Source organism: Aspergillus niger (assembly GCF_000002855.4).
Source record: "Aspergillus niger supercontig An16".
NCBI lineage: Eukaryota > Fungi > Ascomycota > Eurotiomycetes > Eurotiales > Aspergillaceae > Aspergillus > Aspergillus niger.
This window is the reverse complement of record NT_166531.1, coordinates 1,709,362-1,726,310: the sequence shown is the minus strand read 5'-3', so window position 1 is coordinate 1,726,310 and position 16,949 is coordinate 1,709,362. Positions and strand designations below refer to the sequence as shown.

Sequence of the window (16,949 nt, the reverse complement as noted above, 5' to 3'; positions counted from 1 at the left end):
CCTGACAGGGAGAGAAAGTAGACCGAAGGTACCTGGAAATATGCGTTCATTTCACCTGGCTCGTTTCTAATTATAAGCCTGCAATACTTCTAGTCCCTGAGGGTTCGTAGGACAAATCTAGACCCTGTGTAACATATCCTCCGTGCATTGGGTCGCCCATGCAGACCGTCGCAGACTGACTGACATGCGATGCGGACCATCATATTACTTTTGTGCGTGGATGAGTGTGTAACAAGCAACTCGTAGAAGCGCCTGTCAGAGGCATGCAGACGTTAATACTGGCGCGTGCTTTTTAGTTGCAGACCAAAACTTGTTTCAAGACTAGCAGGGCTAGATCCAGCCCGCCGTTGGCGCTATCGTAGTCACTAAAGATAAGCTTAAAGACGGAGCTGCTCAGTACGGTGGGTATTCCGTAATTATCTAGTTAACTAGTAGTAACTCAATCATCTAGTCAGTAAACCTCCCATTTGTGATACCCAACCTGTTCTGCAGATGATGTAAATTTTGAATGTCAGAGGGATTTGCAGGATGTCGCAGTCAGTTGGTGTGGAAGTCTGGTGGTTATGATGTCAAGACTCAGTTCGCACTCGAAGTGGTGCGAGTGATTTAGTCAGCCGGTGGATGGTGGCCCTGGGCATCCACAGCTGACGACGACACGACAATCATGACGGCGATAATTGCCACTGCGACTCCACTAGAATCCCTCAGGGACCTTCTAGAGGTTCCATGGGGATTTACCACCTTTGTAATGTCAGCCTGGGCCATCCTGACTGGTTCCTTAAGTCTAGAACCGGGAGGGGCGGAGGGGAGTGCCTGGGGCCCGAGCCTTCCGCGCACCTACAGAAAGAGTCACCCAGTGGACTAACAACAGGAGATGTGCCCAGGTATTTTCATCATCGAAGAGGACATCCGATGCAACCGAACCGGTCTAGTCTTGACTGGACATACGTTCTAGTCTACTAAGTAGAGCCTTATCGATAAGGCGTAATACAAACCCATCCCCGGATCGCGTGGAAGCAAATGTGAGCAAATCGAAAAGCAATGCGGCGCTACTCGTCACGTCACGGTCCACCGGTTCGGAATTGCATTTGCATGACCAGCGATGACCAGAGCCTAAATCATGATGAATTATGACTCTTCCCTCTGGGTCTTCTCGTTCCTTTTACTCTCCGTCTTGTCCTCTTTCTCTCTCGCTCTCTCTTTTCTTCTTCAACTTCTTCCTACTACTCCCATCTAACAACCACTACCTTGCAATACAGACTTACTACTTACTGTCTACTTCAAATCTACTCTGCCACACTCATAACCACACAGACCGCACCTTACAACGTTACTCCCAACTCTATAATCAATACCCGACTTCACCGCTGCTAAGCCCCACCACTCGTTTGAGTTACGGGCTGCAGACGCAGGCAGTCACTAGTAGGCCCTACTATTAAACGCCTACATACATTTATAGGACATCCTGTTGTCCTTATATATACCTAACTCTCCTCCTCCAACCTTGAGAGGCATCCTCTCCCTCCAGTTCTCTCTCCCTCTCTTTTTTATCCTTCTTCCTTAGGCGTCCAGTAACTATGGCGTCCGCCGTTCTCCCAGCTTGTGCGACCCCATACCGGTCCTCTTACTCCCATCGGTATCATCCCAACCTAATGGACATGGATGTTGAAATGGACAGCTATGGATCCTACCAACGCTTCCTCTCTTCTTCTCCGAGTCGACGGTCCTTGAACCGTCAGCGCTCTACGTCTTTCCCCTCCGTCTACTATTCGGGTTCGCCGGAGCATCATCCCGTCGAGCCCCGACGGAGGAAGGAGAGCTCCACCTCTCAGTATAGTTCTCGGCGCCATCGCCATGGCAGCCCGTCGAACCCCCAGCCGGCCAGATACTCGAGAAACTCGATGCTGGTCAATCCGGACGTTATTGATCGTCTGGACAGCGCGAGTCTCTGCCAATATCATCACGAGGGGCCCTACGATGCTGTCTATGCGGAGAGAAACTACCACACCAAGCAGAGCCCCGTTGAGGCAGTCAAAAATTCTACTGCCGAGACCTTGAAGGCGACTCCGAAAGATAAAATTAGGGACTGCATCGATAGTCACCGTCCTCTGGACGGTGTGGCTTATTACCCTCCAGGTCACACAGACATGGAGGGGCGCACCTACGAATACGAGGAGGGGCCGAACATGATGAACGACTATGGAAACTTTATGCGTTGTCCCGGTCAAGTAAGTTGCTAATTCGCTGTGCACTTGTCACAACATGCTCTAATCTCCTTCTAGAAATTCACCGATGAGGATTTCAAAAAGGACCCCTTTTACAATACACCCCACCCCAAGCCATTCGCCTCGCTCCGGAAGGCGCTCAGTATCCGTCGTCGCAAGCGCAGCGGAACTTCTTAAACATGTTCATTTGAACCTTTTGTATACGGCCGTACGACAACATGCATTGGCGGTTGGTTCATCTATAAGACCGCAGTCTCCTTGGTAGAACTGCGAGACTCGATGTTTGTTTTTAGTGATCTTTGGAGCGTTCTTTCTCTATGTATTCTACCATGATTCCCCTGCGACACCGGTCATGACCTCGGTGATTACGGTATGACATGATGTGTCACGCTCGGAGTTGAAGCCTGGAGTATCACGGTGGATGGCGTTCATGGTTGCTGCAGCCCCCTTTGATGGGCCTGGATCGGGAATATCCATGGTTGTTCTTACTTCTGCTGTCTGACAGTCAAATTTGACGAGTTACAATATGCCTCTGGCCGATAAACAGTGTAGAGTGCATATGGCGTAGTCATCCACTATACGGAGCCGCGTTAGCGTAACAGTTTATTCAATGTGTTGTATCGCAGACTACTAAATATATGCTCATGCCCCTTATCTAGTATTACAGGTAACCTGCGAGACATGCGTCTGACATGTCCTAGAGCCTGCGGAGCCTGTATGACTTCACGTCAAAGCGCATGGTATAGTCACTCAACTTAGTAGTTAACCAACTACCTCATCAGCCTGTATATGTACTCAGCTAAACAAGAAAAGCAACTACCCCGATACATGATTCCATTCTGGAAGTCAACAGCTTGAGCAGCGTGGCAGCATCATGTACCGTGGCCGTTGCGGCGCTCTGTGGCAGCCAGGTCGCTCCTTACGCCCCTTAATCTTACCAACACGGCCATGCGACAGCATGATCTTGATCCTGCTATCCAACCCCGTCAGCTGATCCGAACATACTATTGATACTGCGAGTTGCGATCGCCGAATTAAACCAACAAACCCCAATAAAACTTTAGATCTACCGAGCCGAACCCCCAAATGAACATCAAAGAGAACAAAGACAGAAAGTCTATATGTATACAGTTTCTATAGACAGATACATCTAGACTACCGTGGATCGTCGCAGTGGGGAAGTCGCTGAAACAAGGGTTTTTTTTTGGCGGCGATAAGCCGGCGGAGATGGAATTGATTTGATGACTATTGATGACTACTTGCGGATCATGCAACTCCGCGCCACCAAGGACAACTTGTCCACTTCGTAACGGACATTCCTTGAATAATCAGTCCCCTCGTTCCACCTGCTTCTTTATTCCCATCATTCGTTTCTGCTTCCTTTTGCTGCGGTTGGAACTGCATCATCTCTTGTGCAGGGAAATGTCATTTGGCCTGACCACGATCGACCGTTGACAATCCAGGCTTCCCTTCCGTCGCTGATCTTCATGTGAAGGACCCTGTTTTCTTGCTTACCTACCATAGACCTTCATTGCATAGCTTCACTCTATACTCTCTTGGTTTCTGTCATACACTCCAATTCCTTCCTCCGTCCTTGTCCACTCGTTTCCGCCGGTCTCCGGCTATTCCAAGATGCGCTCCGCAGCCAAATTTTTCTATTTGGCGGTATTTGCCCTGTCGAGGCTTTCCAATGCCGAGACTGGGCTGCACCATAACCAGGACAAGTGTGCGGTAAGTCGATACAACGCTCGGGCATACGCTTGGACTGCATGTTGTAGACCGGACTTGGCTGATTCATTCTCATCTCTACCAGATTGACCCCACTGCCATGGTGTCCGACGCTTGTGTCTCCTACGCCACTATCGATCATCTGAACGATCAAGTCTACACCCTCCTCCAATCCATTACGCAAGATACCGATTTCTTCTCGTACTACCGTCTTAATCTCTTCAACAAAGTCTGTCCATTCTGGTCCGATGCGAATAGTATGTGCGGGAACATTGCATGCTCCGTCAACACAATCGAATCTGAAGACGACATTCCGTTAACATGGCGCGCGGAGGAGCTCAGTAAACTCGAGGGACCCAAAGCAGGCCATCCGGGCCGCAATCAACGAAAGGAGCGACCTCTTAATCGACCGCTCCAAGGAATGCTAGGCGAAAATGTTGGAGAGAGCTGTGTGGTGGAGTATGACGATGAATGTGATGAACGGGACTACTGTGTTCCCGAAGATGAGGGTGCTAGCGGCAAGGGAGACTATGTCAGTCTCGTTGATAATCCAGAACGGTTCACAGGGTATGCCGGTATGGGCGCCCATCAGGTTTGGGATGCAATCTATCGGGAGAATTGCTTCCTCAAACCGGTGCCCGAGCTATCACCCGTTACTCCTCAGCTGGGTGGTCTTCAAGCTGTCAACGATTTCCGTCATGTGCTTCAGCAGGAGTTGAAGCGCCCTGACCTGCTTCCATTGGACAATGAATGCCTTGAGAAGCGAGTGTTCCATCGTCTCATCAGCGGAATGCATGCGTCTATCTCGACCCACCTTTGCTGGGACTACCTAAACCAGACGACGGGACAATGGCATCCTAACCTTCAATGCTTCAAAGATCGTCTCCACGATCACCCCGAGCGCATCTCGAACCTGTACTTCAACTACGCGCTGGTCTCGCGCGCCGTGGCGAAGCTGCAGAAACACCTACACAACTACAACTACTGCGTCGGTGATCCGGTCCAGGATGCCATGACTAGGGAGAAGGTCTCCAAGTTGACCTCGACCTTGGCTGACCGCCCTCAAATTTTCGACGAGAACGTCATGTTCCAGGATCCCAGCTCCGCTGGCCTGAAGGAAGACTTCCGCAACCGATTCCGCAACGTCAGTCGCCTGATGGACTGCGTCGGGTGCGACAAATGCCGCCTCTGGGGCAAGCTCCAGGTCAACGGATATGGCACCGCTCTGAAAGTGCTGTTCGAGTACGACGAGACTAAGAACGGCGAGAACCCGTTGCTGCGCCGGACTGAGCTGGTGGCACTGATCAATACCCTTGGTCGCATTTCTCACAGCATTGCCGCCGTCCGGAGTTTCCACCGGGCCATGGATGTGGGCGATGGGGAGGTCTTCACCATCCCCGCGAGCATTGCGTCCAAGGAGCGCGGTGGCAAGAAGAAGACCCGACGACTTCTCAAAGACGGTGGCTCAACCTTCTATTATGAGGATGGCGATGATGACAACTTTGTCTACATCACCGAGAAACTTCCGTGGGAGAAGGTCCGGGTACGCCGCGACACGGATACGGTCTGGGATGATATTAAGGCCGAGTTTTCTATGATCTGGGACATTTACGTCTATGTGCTGAAGAGCTGGGTCAATGCACCAAAGACATTGTAAGTGATGGCATACGATGACCTCCACAGTTTCCTATATACTAACTGGGCATTGCAGCTTCGAGATCGCCGTCCTGGAGGTTGCTCGGGTATGGAACTACTGGCTGGGTCTGCCTGTGCCGCCACGGTCCTGGAGGATCCAGCTTCCCAAGCGACCCACCCCTCCAACACCCCCGACCCATGAGGAGCTCTAGACGGTAGAAGTGGGCAAGGCGACGTGGTGGAAGATGGCGGTGACTGGGATTGTATTGTATAACTAGCGTCGTTGAGGACTAATCTTTTTCCGATCTGTTTGGGCCGGCGTTGTTGACGATGCCTGTTGGGAAATCGCATCTCGGGAGTTCTGGGAGCATTTTAGGCCGCTGTACATATTTCAAGCAATGGGCCTGAGCATTTGATGGTGATATATTATATTCAGATAATTTGGACGGCAAATATGATATCCCACTCGATAGATAACTAGCTATCTTTGATTAATCTACGGAGTAGATGGAAAGATAACTAAGTGGAATAAGTGGAATAATCAACACCGGGGACTTAACTCGGCAAGCGGGAAGCCTCGGTCCATCGGGGCCACATGCGACCTTTTCTCCTCTTTTCTGGCTTTTTCTCCACCGCCTCCGTCTCCATCGCCATCCATCGCCTCTCATTCATTCATCCATTCCATCACATCCAATCCATCCAATCTATCGCTCGTGCTGTTGTCTCTTACCTCCTCGCTCCCCTTTCCCCTCTCTTCTTCCCCAGACTACCCCCCCTAATCCTTCTGTCGCGCTATTTCCGCCTTCTCTCGCTCTCGCTCTGACTGGCCTCCTCTGTGAGGTCCATCTCCATGCGAGATTGCTGAGGTACCAAACCCCTCCCGCATATCCATGGCGTCCGTTTCGCCACCCAAACCGTGGGAGAGGGCAGGCGCTGCTGCTGGTATGTCCACAGCTCTCTTGGAAAATGATGAATTAGTAAAACAATATATATCTTCATATTACGGTGTGACTGACACATCACTCACTTAAAGGGTCTCCTGCTTTGGCAACATCATCGGCGGCTACTCCGACCGCCTCATCCGCGATGACGGCCAGTTCGACTACTCCGACCGCGGCCGCCAGTGCCTCGGCCCCCACAGCTACAGCATCTTCAACATCTACTGCTCCTGATCTCCCGTCCCGTCCTAATTCACTGAATTCTGTTGTCAATCGCACCGCCTCCAATTACTCTCCCTACTCGGCCTCCCGGTTCGGCGCAAGCCCTTACGGCGGCTACGGAAGCTACTCGTCGCCGTACTCCCGCTTCGGCACGATGGGCTCCATGTACGGAGGCTATGGCGGCATGGGAGGATATGGCGGCATGTATGGTGGCATGGGAGGCATGGGGGGGATGTACGGCGGCATGCCCGGTGATCCCAACGATCCCAACAGCCTGACGAATTCCTTCAGCCAGAGCACCCAAGCTACGTTCCAGATGATTGAGAGTATCGTGGGTGCGTTTGGAGGATTCGCTCAGATGCTGGAGAGCACATACATGGCGACGCACAGCTCCTTCTTTGGTACGTTAACATCTTTTCCTCGGCGCGTTGTTGCCTGTTCACTAATAGTTGTCCCTAGCCATGGTTTCTGTGGCAGAGCAGTTCGGCAACCTCCGAAACACGCTTGGCTCCGCCCTCGGTATCTTCACCATCATCCGCTGGTTCAAGACTCTGATCGCGAAGATCACCGGTCGTCCCCCGCCGGCTGATGCTACCGCCCTCACTCCGTCCGCCTTTGCAGCATTCCTCAGCGGCCGCTCCTCCCCCGCCACCCTGCCGGATGGCACTCCCGCTCCCCCCAAGCCCTCCAAGAAGCCGTTCTTCATGTTCCTGATCGCCGTATTCGGTCTTCCCTACCTGATGGGCAAGCTGATCAAGGCTCTGGCTCGGTCGCAAGAGGAACGTCGCCAGCTGATGCTGGGTCCAAATGGCGAGCCCGTGCAGGGCCAAGGCGCACCGCTTGACCCTTCCAAGCTTGACTTTTGCCGCGTGCTCTACGACTACACCCCTGAAGCCCAGGAGAGCTCCGGCATCGATCTGGCCGTGAAGAAGGGCGACATCGTCGCTGTCCTCAGCAAATCCGATCCGATGGGTAATGCCTCGGAGTGGTGGCGTTGCCGTGCTCGTGATGGCCGCGTTGGATACTTGCCGGGACCGTACCTGGAGACTATCCAGCGCCGCCCACAACAGCAAGCGATCACCTCGGGCAGCGAAGCCGGCAGTCGCAGCAACTCGATGCAGGCGAGCGCATCCGAGGAGATCGCCACGGAAGCCAAGAAGCCCCAGCTGAAGGGCAAGATGGGTGATATTTCGCTTGAAAGCTTCCAGAAGAGCGCGTTCTACTCATGATCATCATCCATCCGTCCATTCATCTCCCTCATCAGCGCACTCCTCATACACATATTTATAGTATCATAGTTACACTTTCGACGCGCACACTCACCCGCACACTCCAGCTTGACTGCATGCATGCATGCATGTCTGTATGTTACGAACCACGCAAAGCACGTGGCAGGACCTAGGTTGACCGCCTGATGATGACTTTACTACCTTTACTTTTTTTTACTTCTTCTGTCCCCTTTTCTCTTCCCCGTTATTGTTATTGTCGCCGGATTACCGGATTTGGATTGTCTAGCGTTGGGTACCTGGTATATGGGCATGTTTCCTTTTTCGACTTTTCTTATTCTCTTCGAGGGGTTGAGTCATCATTTTCCGGTGCATGTTTGTTTCAGCGAAAAAAAAGAAAGATTTCTTTTTGACTTTTTCTTTCTTTTTCTCTTCCAAACTCATTCCTCCCCTTTCTCCTACCTCTATGGTTATCTCATGCAGCGGGAACGAAATATAGTATATTATTCATCATCTACTATCTATCTCCTTTACTCTTTTTTTTCCCCCTCGGCTCTTTGTAAGAAGTAAATTTGACATGTGGCCTACCTGCTTACGACCTATTCACTCCAGCATACATACATAACTAGTAATTATCTAGTTCGTGATACACACACAGTCAGTCACCGGTAAACCCAACTCACTCACCTACCTAATTTGATATTCATGAAACAATTGTATTATTAGTAAATAGTTAGCAATTAAATACACACTACAACTGATTCCATCAGTAATTAGTAAATTATCTACTCTCTGAGTAGAAGTTACCGTAACCTCTAACCTACTACTCACCTATCTATTACCTACCCAGCCACTACGAACCAGCAGTATCTATCTATCGATCTATCTACCCACTATACCCATCCACCCACCTCTCTTATCCATTATTGCTTCATAACATCCACCCATCCATCCATCCAATCTATATAACACAAACACTCACTCCATTCTAAACAAGCAGGTCTATTACTGTCCAGCAGCGAAGTAAGTAGATAGACAGACTGAGTATGAAATCAACCACGAAGTCAAACTAACTAGATACATACAAACATACATACATACTGTATCAATTGTTGCGCCCACTCACCCTGCTAGTAATTTTGCATACAGCGCTAGAGAAAAAGATAACTATCTATGTATTGGTTAGTATGCTACATTGATACTGTTATGTTTCTTTTGTATGGAACTACCTAGTAGTACTGATTATTGGTGTCTTCTATGACGTTAATGCGGTGGTGGTAGTGATGATGGTGGTGGAAAAAGGAACTAATTAGTTTACTTACTGGGCAGACGGGAAGTACGGAGGCTTTAGCTGACCTGACATCATCGTGCAGATCTGAGGCATCCACGGAATTTAGGCCAAATGGCCGGGAGGAGAGGAGAGGAGGGGGGGAGATTGATTAAATTGGCTTGCTAATAATAATATACGAATAATCGATGAGTAAAAACGAAGGGTCGGGACTTCTGTTCAATTGCTGCCCAATGGCCCAATGCGTACTTTTGGCTAGGGCTACATCATAGAGAGAAGGTAAATCGTTTTGTAGTTCAGTTCATAAATACAGGTAGTAGACGATCTGTAGATAATGAAGATACATGAAACGTTAAGATGTAGGGAGCTCATGCTTCTAGAGCGCGGGAAACCAGTCTGACGCCCTCATGTTATACCACAGGCATGCAGGAAAAGCCGGATGAGCAATTGACGTGAAGGGTAAATTAGAAATCTCCCCAATGATATTAATAATATCAGGGCCTGTGAGGGAATGGGCGAGCGAGGGTGAGCGAGCAGTCAGTCTATGCAGTGACTCTTGATAGACTGACAGGGACTAAGAGAGCTAGTGCCCGCGGGCTCGAGGATCAGCGAGGGCCTCATCAGGAATCCAAAACCACCGATGCACTTCGCCCCTCCGATCTGCTGCTATTCATCGACTTTCGGCCGCCCCAGCAATCAGGCCAGGCGCACGCGCTCACTGTTACAAAGTAGAGATCGGGCTCGGCTGCCGCATCAAAGACAATCATCTCACATCAGCCCCTTTTTTCGCCTTCCCATTGGCCTTTCTTGGCAGGCCGTGTCCGTGGCGGATATCGTTTCCTTAGCCTGTAGAATCGCTTGCTTTTGTCTTCCATGGGCCTTTTCTTTTTCCTTACTACCAGTCTTCTCCCTTTTCGGGATATGCTCTTTTGTGAACCCGGTCTTGCTCTCCGTGAGCCCTGGGCACTTCAAAGGGCCTTGAAATGGAAAGACTGATCTATGTTAGTGGTAGAGCAGGGTGTGGACGACTTGGCCCATAAATTGGCCTGGTCCACAGGTCCGACCACGGCTGCACTACAGCTAAATGCAGGTGCCAATCACTGTGCTTCGACTGTTTATGTCTCCTTATTCGGACTCGTCACGGATCGCTGATGCCTGTACTTAACCATGGTAGATAGAGTGATGCACGATCGGGTTATATCTTTTGTCACCGCTCGATCGACAGCCATGGTGCTACCATATCGAATGATACTTATTAAAAATTTAACAAGGACGATCGACAGTCCCGGCAATTCTGCATGCTGTCTCGGTATCTGAATTGCTCTGCTGGAATGTTTAAACCAGTAGAGCCATTCCATAAAAACAAAATAGGGAGACAGCCGATCTACTGCGTCTTAAATGAAAGACAGCAAGAGCGGTATTCTGACCTCGGCGATTGACCAGTGCATGGTTTGCCTTGTGACATAATATGAATATCGAAATCGACGCCAAATTTTGTGAGGCTTTGTGTTGAGCCCAAGCACCGTGCGGGCGATTATGGGTCTTACTCCATCGCAAGGCTTGCCATGTCATCCTTCTCCTCCATGCTCATCCACTTGGCTCGTAATCAGTATCCTTATTGTTGAGCCGGGTACCAAGTGCTAGGTTATTGATCAGAGGATTATAGCCGCTGAGCCGATGGAGATCACTGCCAGTCATGCCTTGCATTTGAGGGTGACTTGGATTGAAGGCCGACCGTGATGACAGCTGAACTCACAGTTTGTCCGTGTGAACTGCAGAATCACTTCCACATGGGGTTCCTTCTGGGATCGCAATCAACGAATCATCGTAGTATTGGCCCAAGGGTTCGTCGAGCAGGATTCCTTGCCACGCTCCGTGAAGTAAGTAGTAGCGAGGTCACTAGAGTCACAAGTCAGACAATGTATGTACCATCAACAGCCAACAACAGCAGATGTCACCGTAAGAATACCACAATCTTCTTTCATCTTAAGGGGGTTTTCTTTTTCGCAACCTACATTATACCGATTTCCCAATATATTCAAGCCATGGATGCTCTATATAGTCGGCACTCTGTGAAACAGATGAATGGGAAGAAAAGAAATAAAAACAAAGGGAAATAAAGTGGAATATTACAGAGGGACACCAAGTGGAGAAGGAGGCAATCAACTCAACCTGCCAAAGAACAGGATGTAGCAGAGTATACGGATGTTGACAGATTCCCAGGATCTTTCCTTTTTTTCGTCCAAGGACGTTGATATCTTTCTTCCTCCTTCTCACTGCCCGATTGAGCGAGAATGCTGGTCAGTATTGGATGGCTGGTGGCTGCGATCCTCGGCAGGCACAAATCGGGACATTGATTGATCGAGTGTCCTCGAAAGCTTCAAAAGCTTTTCCTGAAACATCTCAAGGGTCATCCAGCCATCTGGTCCCTGGACCCCGTCAGTCATGGGTTTCGTTATATCATTGGTCATAGTTCCGGAAGAGACCGATAAAGATCGTGCACTGCCAATTCCTGGATTACGAACTGGTTCGGGTGGGTCGTCATCTGGGTTATCTAGTCAATTAAATCTTCCACCATCCCGACTACTTGTTGACGGTTCCCACCAAAATAGCTGGCCAGGACATATAGTAGAATAGCAAGGGGGAAATAATAGAAGGATGGGGGGCTCACGGAAATGTGACGGTGTTTCTGTAGAAGGTGATAATGTCATTGCTCGTTCCTCTGGCGGTGGGGTAAAATAGCTCATATCGGAGGGAGTTTCTGTCGGCTAACATGAGTAATCCCAGCACTAGGGACGGAATGGGGAGTATCCTACCTGGTTCGGGACTTGTTGCCTGGATCGGCTGGACGGGTTGGACGGGCTGGATGATCTGATGGCCCTGAGGACTGTGCGGAGGATCCTCGCGGGCATTATTGGCCTCCATGTTCGATCCATATCTACGGACAAAGCGGGAGATGCGTTTGGAGTCGACTTCCTGTCCAGCAACACGGAAACCTGTTTGCTTGCCTCGGGCCGCTCGTTTCTGCTGCTTTCGGATCATGACATGGACTTCTTTGGCCTTGATATTCTTGCGGACATGCCATGCAGCCAGGCGGTCTTTGTATTGTTTTTCTCTGGAAAGTTTGAATGTCAGGGGAAGCCTATAACCAAGCTGATTTGTCCAGGAGTGGGGAAGGGAAGGGAAATAGAAGAAAAAAGCAACATCAATAACAATGACGCACTGTCCTCTTCTTCCGCTTTTGGAGGTAAAAGGAAGGAACAGAGCATTTCTGCAGAGGGACAAGCAATGCAAGCCCGTAAATGGCAGAATGACAAATACGAGGGAGAGAGGGAAAGGCAGGAAACAGGGCAGGAATGGTAAAAAAGAGAAATGGAAGGCTGTACGATGCAACAAAGTTATAGTCACGCTCCATGATTCTCTTCACATCGCGGAGCTTGAGCTGATTGTCTCGGTAGAGATTCTCGATGGCCGTACGATACTCATTCCAATCCTCTGATTTGCGAGGTCGGAAAACGGTTGATGAAGAGGAAGTTGGAATAGTGGTGGTAGAGGGGGTGGAGGTGGTCGTAGTCGTGGTGGACGGCGGCGGAATGGAACCATCCATCATGAAATAGTCACTGAATATTGCTCGTCAACCATACTCTGAAACGGAGCGGGACGTGCGGATCAGCTAGGCGGAAGCTCGTATCACAGCAGAGACCGGGTAGAGTAGTTGAAAAGAGAGTAAGGAAACAGGTGAGGGGAGAGACGGGAGTAGAAAGTGGAGAGGCTAGATAGATAACTTGGGGGGGAAGAATGAGGTCGAAGATAAAAGGCGAAGTAGGAGGGAAAAGTGGTTATGCAGACAGAAAGCCGTACGGAAAAGAGACGTCGTCAACGGAGGGGGAATTGTGTCAGGGTGAGCAGAAGAGGGATTAACTAGACTAGCTAGCAGCAGTGGAGGCTGATGAAGCCAAAGGCCGCAGCAGAAGCAGCAGCAGGCGCGAAACAGGGTCGCGGTCTTACTAGCAGTTAGCTGGTGGGAGTAGATCGTGTTCTGTGGAGGGCGGGAATTGATGGTGATATAGTTCGGGGGATTTCAACGAGACTGAAAGAGTATGTAAGTAAAGTAAAAAAAAGGTAGTGGTCAGTTAGTTAGTTAGTTGGTTAGTCTGTCAGTCTGTCAAGTCAGTGCTGTCGAGTTGTCACGGTGTTCGACAACCGCCAGCCAAGGCGATAAAATCAATAGCGATAATCTTAGTCTGGAAAAATCACTGAAAAGAAATCAGGAGAAGTAATGGTGACAGTAATAATAATAATAATAATAAATTGATAATACTACCGCAACTAATAATAATAATAGCAACCATAACTATTACTCTTGCTTGTCGATGGGGAAAATAATTCAGACTAATTGACGAGGAGGAGCCAGCAGAGAGTTAGTACTACGGGGTATGCATGTTAGTAAGTAATGTACGTTGGCTGACCGGCCATCTGGATCCCTTCCTCCCAACCAAACGATGCCAACAAACAGGAGAAGACAGCAGCATTGGAATGAAACATTCGGGAAGTAAAGTAAGTCATCAAATCCCTGTCCAATTGGGGAAAGAGACGCATTTTTTCAATTTTAACTCTGTTGGTCATAAATCATGAGCGTAATGGGTGAGAAGGGAGGAAGGTGGGGGGGGAAGGAGAGTAAAGAGTATCATAAGTAAAACCGGAAACCCAGAAGAGTCAAAAAAAAATTAGAAAGTAATAGGGAAAAGAAAAAGGAAAGGGGAAAATAAAATACATCAGAACAAGTGCTAATTCGGGCCATGAGAGAGTAAACATTGTCAATACCGCAGGCCGCAGGCGTCTGCGCAGCAAGTAAGTACTTCCTCTCCACTGCTAGGCGAGGATCCCACAGGGCAACCGGGTGGTTCGCCGCTGGGGTAAACCTAGTACGGCCGCTAAATAAAAGTACCGCTGCTGACTGGCAGGGCCAATAGCATCCGCCTACCCTTTGCGGCGACCTGCTGCTGAAAAGCCCGCGGATGTCGCTATCCTGGTTCCCGCGAGCCAATCATGGATTATATGAAGTGGTCCGTGTACTTTTGTCACGTTCTGTCTGTTCCGGTCTGTATGGATGTATGGATGTATGGAGTCCCGACAGTTCGCAGTTTGTCGTAATTGTAATAAACCATCATCATAATGTGGAATCAAAATCATCATCAGGTGGGCAGGCACTAATTTAGGCGTTACGAGGTAACGTAAGCGGCAAGCGAGTCGGCCACGTAAGCGAGTCGGCCACCCCATCGAAACTCGTCCACGCCTCCGAAAGCGATGCTATCCAAACAGCCATTACACCACCAAAAATGCCTAAATCATCAAAAGAGTTGGTGGAACAAGAGGGCAGGCTCTGTTTAGCAGTTGAATCTATTCAGAAAGGTCATACAAAATCTATTCGTGAAGCTGCACGCGTTTTTCAAGTTCCCCGATCAACACTTCAAGATCGCCTAAATGGGCTCAAATTTCGCAAGGATACTAGAGCCAACTCACATAAATTGACCTCTATAGAGGAAGAATCACTTGAAAAATGGATTATATCGCTAGATCAACGTGGTGCACCACCAAAGCACTCTCAAGTCCGTGAAATGGCGAATCTACTACTTCAAAAGCGTGGTCAAAATACAACTATCTCTGTCGGACAAAAATGGGTTACCAACTACATCTCAAGGCATGATTCCTTGAAAAAGTCGATATAGCCGTCAAATCAACTACAAACGAGCGAAGTGTGAAGAACCTGAAGCTATTCAGATGTGGTTTAAACGCGTACAAACTGCTATATCAACATACGGCATTGTCGACGAAGATATCTATAACTTCGATGAAACTGGCTTTGCTATGGGTATCCTGGGTACTACTAAAGTAGTAATACGCTCAACATGTCAAGGAAGACCCTTTCTTATACAGCCAGGGAATCGCGAATGGATAACTTCAATTGAGTGTATCAACGCTGCTGGATGGGTGCTACCAGCATATTTAGTGTTAAAAGCAAAAACACATATTCAAGCTTGGTACGAAGGAAGTCTACCATCTTCCTGGAGGATTGCTATATCCTCAAATGGATGGACTACACGAGAGATTGGGGAAGCATGGCTCAAAGATCACTTCATTCCATACATCAAAACACGAAGAACAGGTCAATATAGCCTCCTCGTACTTGACGGGCATGATTCGCATCTAACACCTCAATTTGATGACATATGTTATCAAAATCAGATTATACCTGTCTGTATGCCTGCTAATTCCTCACATCTATGTCAGCCTCTAGATGTTGCATGCTTTTCGCCTTTGAAGAAGGCCTACAAAGATCAAGTTCAACAGCTTATCCGTACGGGATATCATCATATCGAGAAGGTTGATTTTCTTGACATGTATCCGAAAGCCCATGCTCAAGCGTTTACTAAAGCAAATATACAAAGCGCTTTTAGAGCTTCAGGTCTTGTTCCTCTAGATCCCAGCAAGATACTAGAGAATATGATTTTCAAGGAGACCAGCCGTCCGAGCAGTCAAAGCACCTCCTCTTCTTCGATCTTTACAAAAACACCAAGGAATTCGAGGCAATTCAAGAAGTACGAGTCTACACTATCTCAATTACTTCAACAACAAGATACTCCAGCTACACCAATACAGTCAGCCTTATCGTACATCTTCAAAGGCGCGGAGGTTGCTTTGAATCATACAGTACTACTTGAGCATGAAAATCGCCAACTACGTGAAGCTCTTGACAAACGAAACACCAAGCAGAAACGCAATCAACATCAAATGGATGGTTTGAATGGCCTCACTGTACAAGAAGCGCTTGAGGCTTTCAACCATGCTAGAATATTGGAAGAACAGGCTGGGGATGCAGGCCCTAGGGAGGATCAACCACGCCGTCGGGCGCCTCCTAGGTGTAGCGCGTGCCATATTGTAGGGCATATACGTACTAGATGTCCTAATCGAGCAGTATCTTGAGATAGAGCGCTTTTAAGCGTTGAATTAGGTGTTCAAAAAGCATCATTTTGTATGTAAATCAGAATGATGATATACTACTAGCGGAGGTGGCCGACTCGCTTACGTGGCCGACTCGCTTGCCGCTTACGTTACCTTGCCTGAGTCAACCTGGTCAACCGCCTCGGAAGCTAAGACCTATTTCCTGAATAGTGCAGGTGTATCGCTGAATGGGGGAATAACATGCTCTCTTCATTTTTTTGTTTGGGATTTCTTTTCTTATTTTCTTTTCTGCCCTCCCTTAATGTTTTGCAGATGTGATATAGAGGAGGTTTGAGTTACAACGGTATGCCAGCATGAAGTAGGGCAGTCGTAAGTTAGCTACTTAAAGTACTACTTATTGCTATCGATCTATCTCTCTTGGGAGGGTGAGGCAGTGTTTGGTATGCCCGGGTTAATACAAAGTAGCCTAGACGCCTTTCCTCGGGAGAAGGTACCCAGTTGCTCTAGACTCCTAGTATTTACTAAACGCCTTGGAGAATATTTCCACAATGACGCCATGGATGATTTTCTGCTTCACCCGCAACAAACGCCAAAACTGAAGGTAGTCTTCTCAACTTTTCCGAGAAACAAAACCAAAAAAGAAAATGAATAATAAAACAAAAGCGTAGACGGAAGGTTGAGAACCCGGTTCGATGCGAAAAACGGAGACAACTTGAACTGAAGC

General features: G+C 48.7%; 7 protein-coding genes across 7 annotated transcripts, besides 1 other annotated feature; 5 read left to right on the top strand and 2 right to left on the bottom strand.

Moving 5' to 3' along the window:
• Window positions 1–1,577: 1,577 nt before the first annotated feature.
• On the top strand, window positions 1,578–2,402 carry An16g07630 (uncharacterized protein; the record flags this gene model as incomplete). The annotated part of the gene is made up of 2 exons (XM_001398025.1): window positions 1,578–2,228; window positions 2,283–2,402. 2 exons carry the CDS (start codon window positions 1,578–1,580, stop codon window positions 2,400–2,402), a joined length of 771 nt encoding a protein of 256 aa, XP_001398062.1.
• A 1,455-nt stretch (window positions 2,403–3,857) lies between these two features.
• An16g07620 (uncharacterized protein) lies at window positions 3,858–5,800 on the top strand (the record flags this gene model as incomplete). The annotated part of the gene is made up of 3 exons (XM_001398024.3): window positions 3,858–3,956; window positions 4,039–5,606; window positions 5,665–5,800. 3 exons carry the CDS (start codon window positions 3,858–3,860, stop codon window positions 5,798–5,800), a joined length of 1,803 nt encoding a protein of 600 aa, XP_001398061.1.
• Window positions 5,801–6,674: 874 nt separating this feature from the next.
• On the top strand, window positions 6,675–7,977 carry An16g07610 (uncharacterized protein; the record flags this gene model as incomplete). The annotated part of the gene is made up of 2 exons (XM_001398023.3): window positions 6,675–7,149; window positions 7,208–7,977. The coding sequence occupies 2 exons, from the start codon at window positions 6,675–6,677 to the stop codon at window positions 7,975–7,977; spliced, it is 1,245 nt and encodes a 414-aa protein (XP_001398060.3).
• Window positions 7,978–8,577: 600 nt separating this feature from the next.
• An16g07600 (uncharacterized protein) lies at window positions 8,578–9,340 on the bottom strand (the record flags this gene model as incomplete). The annotated part of the gene is made up of 6 exons (XM_059745292.1): window positions 8,578–8,599; window positions 8,666–8,731; window positions 8,821–8,827; window positions 8,957–9,014; window positions 9,101–9,125; window positions 9,297–9,340. The coding sequence occupies 6 exons, from the start codon at window positions 9,338–9,340 to the stop codon at window positions 8,578–8,580; spliced, it is 222 nt and encodes a 73-aa protein (XP_059606801.1).
• A 256-nt stretch (window positions 9,341–9,596) lies between these two features.
• On the top strand, window positions 9,597–10,887 carry An16g07590 (hypothetical protein; the record flags this gene model as incomplete). Its single annotated transcript, XM_059745291.1, has 5 exons — window positions 9,597–9,613; window positions 9,787–9,982; window positions 10,077–10,202; window positions 10,280–10,375; window positions 10,777–10,887. 5 exons carry the CDS (start codon window positions 9,597–9,599, stop codon window positions 10,885–10,887), a joined length of 546 nt encoding a protein of 181 aa, XP_059606800.1.
• Window positions 10,888–11,535: 648 nt separating this feature from the next.
• Window positions 11,536–12,869, bottom strand: An16g07580 (uncharacterized protein; the record flags this gene model as incomplete). The annotated part of the gene is made up of 4 exons (XM_059745289.1): window positions 11,536–11,764; window positions 11,934–12,030; window positions 12,079–12,415; window positions 12,486–12,869. 4 exons carry the CDS (start codon window positions 12,867–12,869, stop codon window positions 11,536–11,538), a joined length of 1,047 nt encoding a protein of 348 aa, XP_059606799.1.
• A 1,623-nt stretch (window positions 12,870–14,492) lies between these two features.
• Window positions 14,493–16,377: a mobile genetic element (Remark: Tndm3 has a short direct repeat at the site of insertion.;~Title: probable transposon Tndm3 - Aspergillus niger).
• An16g07560 (uncharacterized protein) lies at window positions 14,602–16,246 on the top strand (the record flags this gene model as incomplete). Its single annotated transcript, XM_059745288.1, is given in 1 exon segment — window positions 14,602–16,246. A coding segment is annotated over 1 exon segment (1,645 nt), but the record flags the coding sequence as incomplete, so codon positions are not given.
• Window positions 16,378–16,949: the final 572 nt, after the last annotated feature.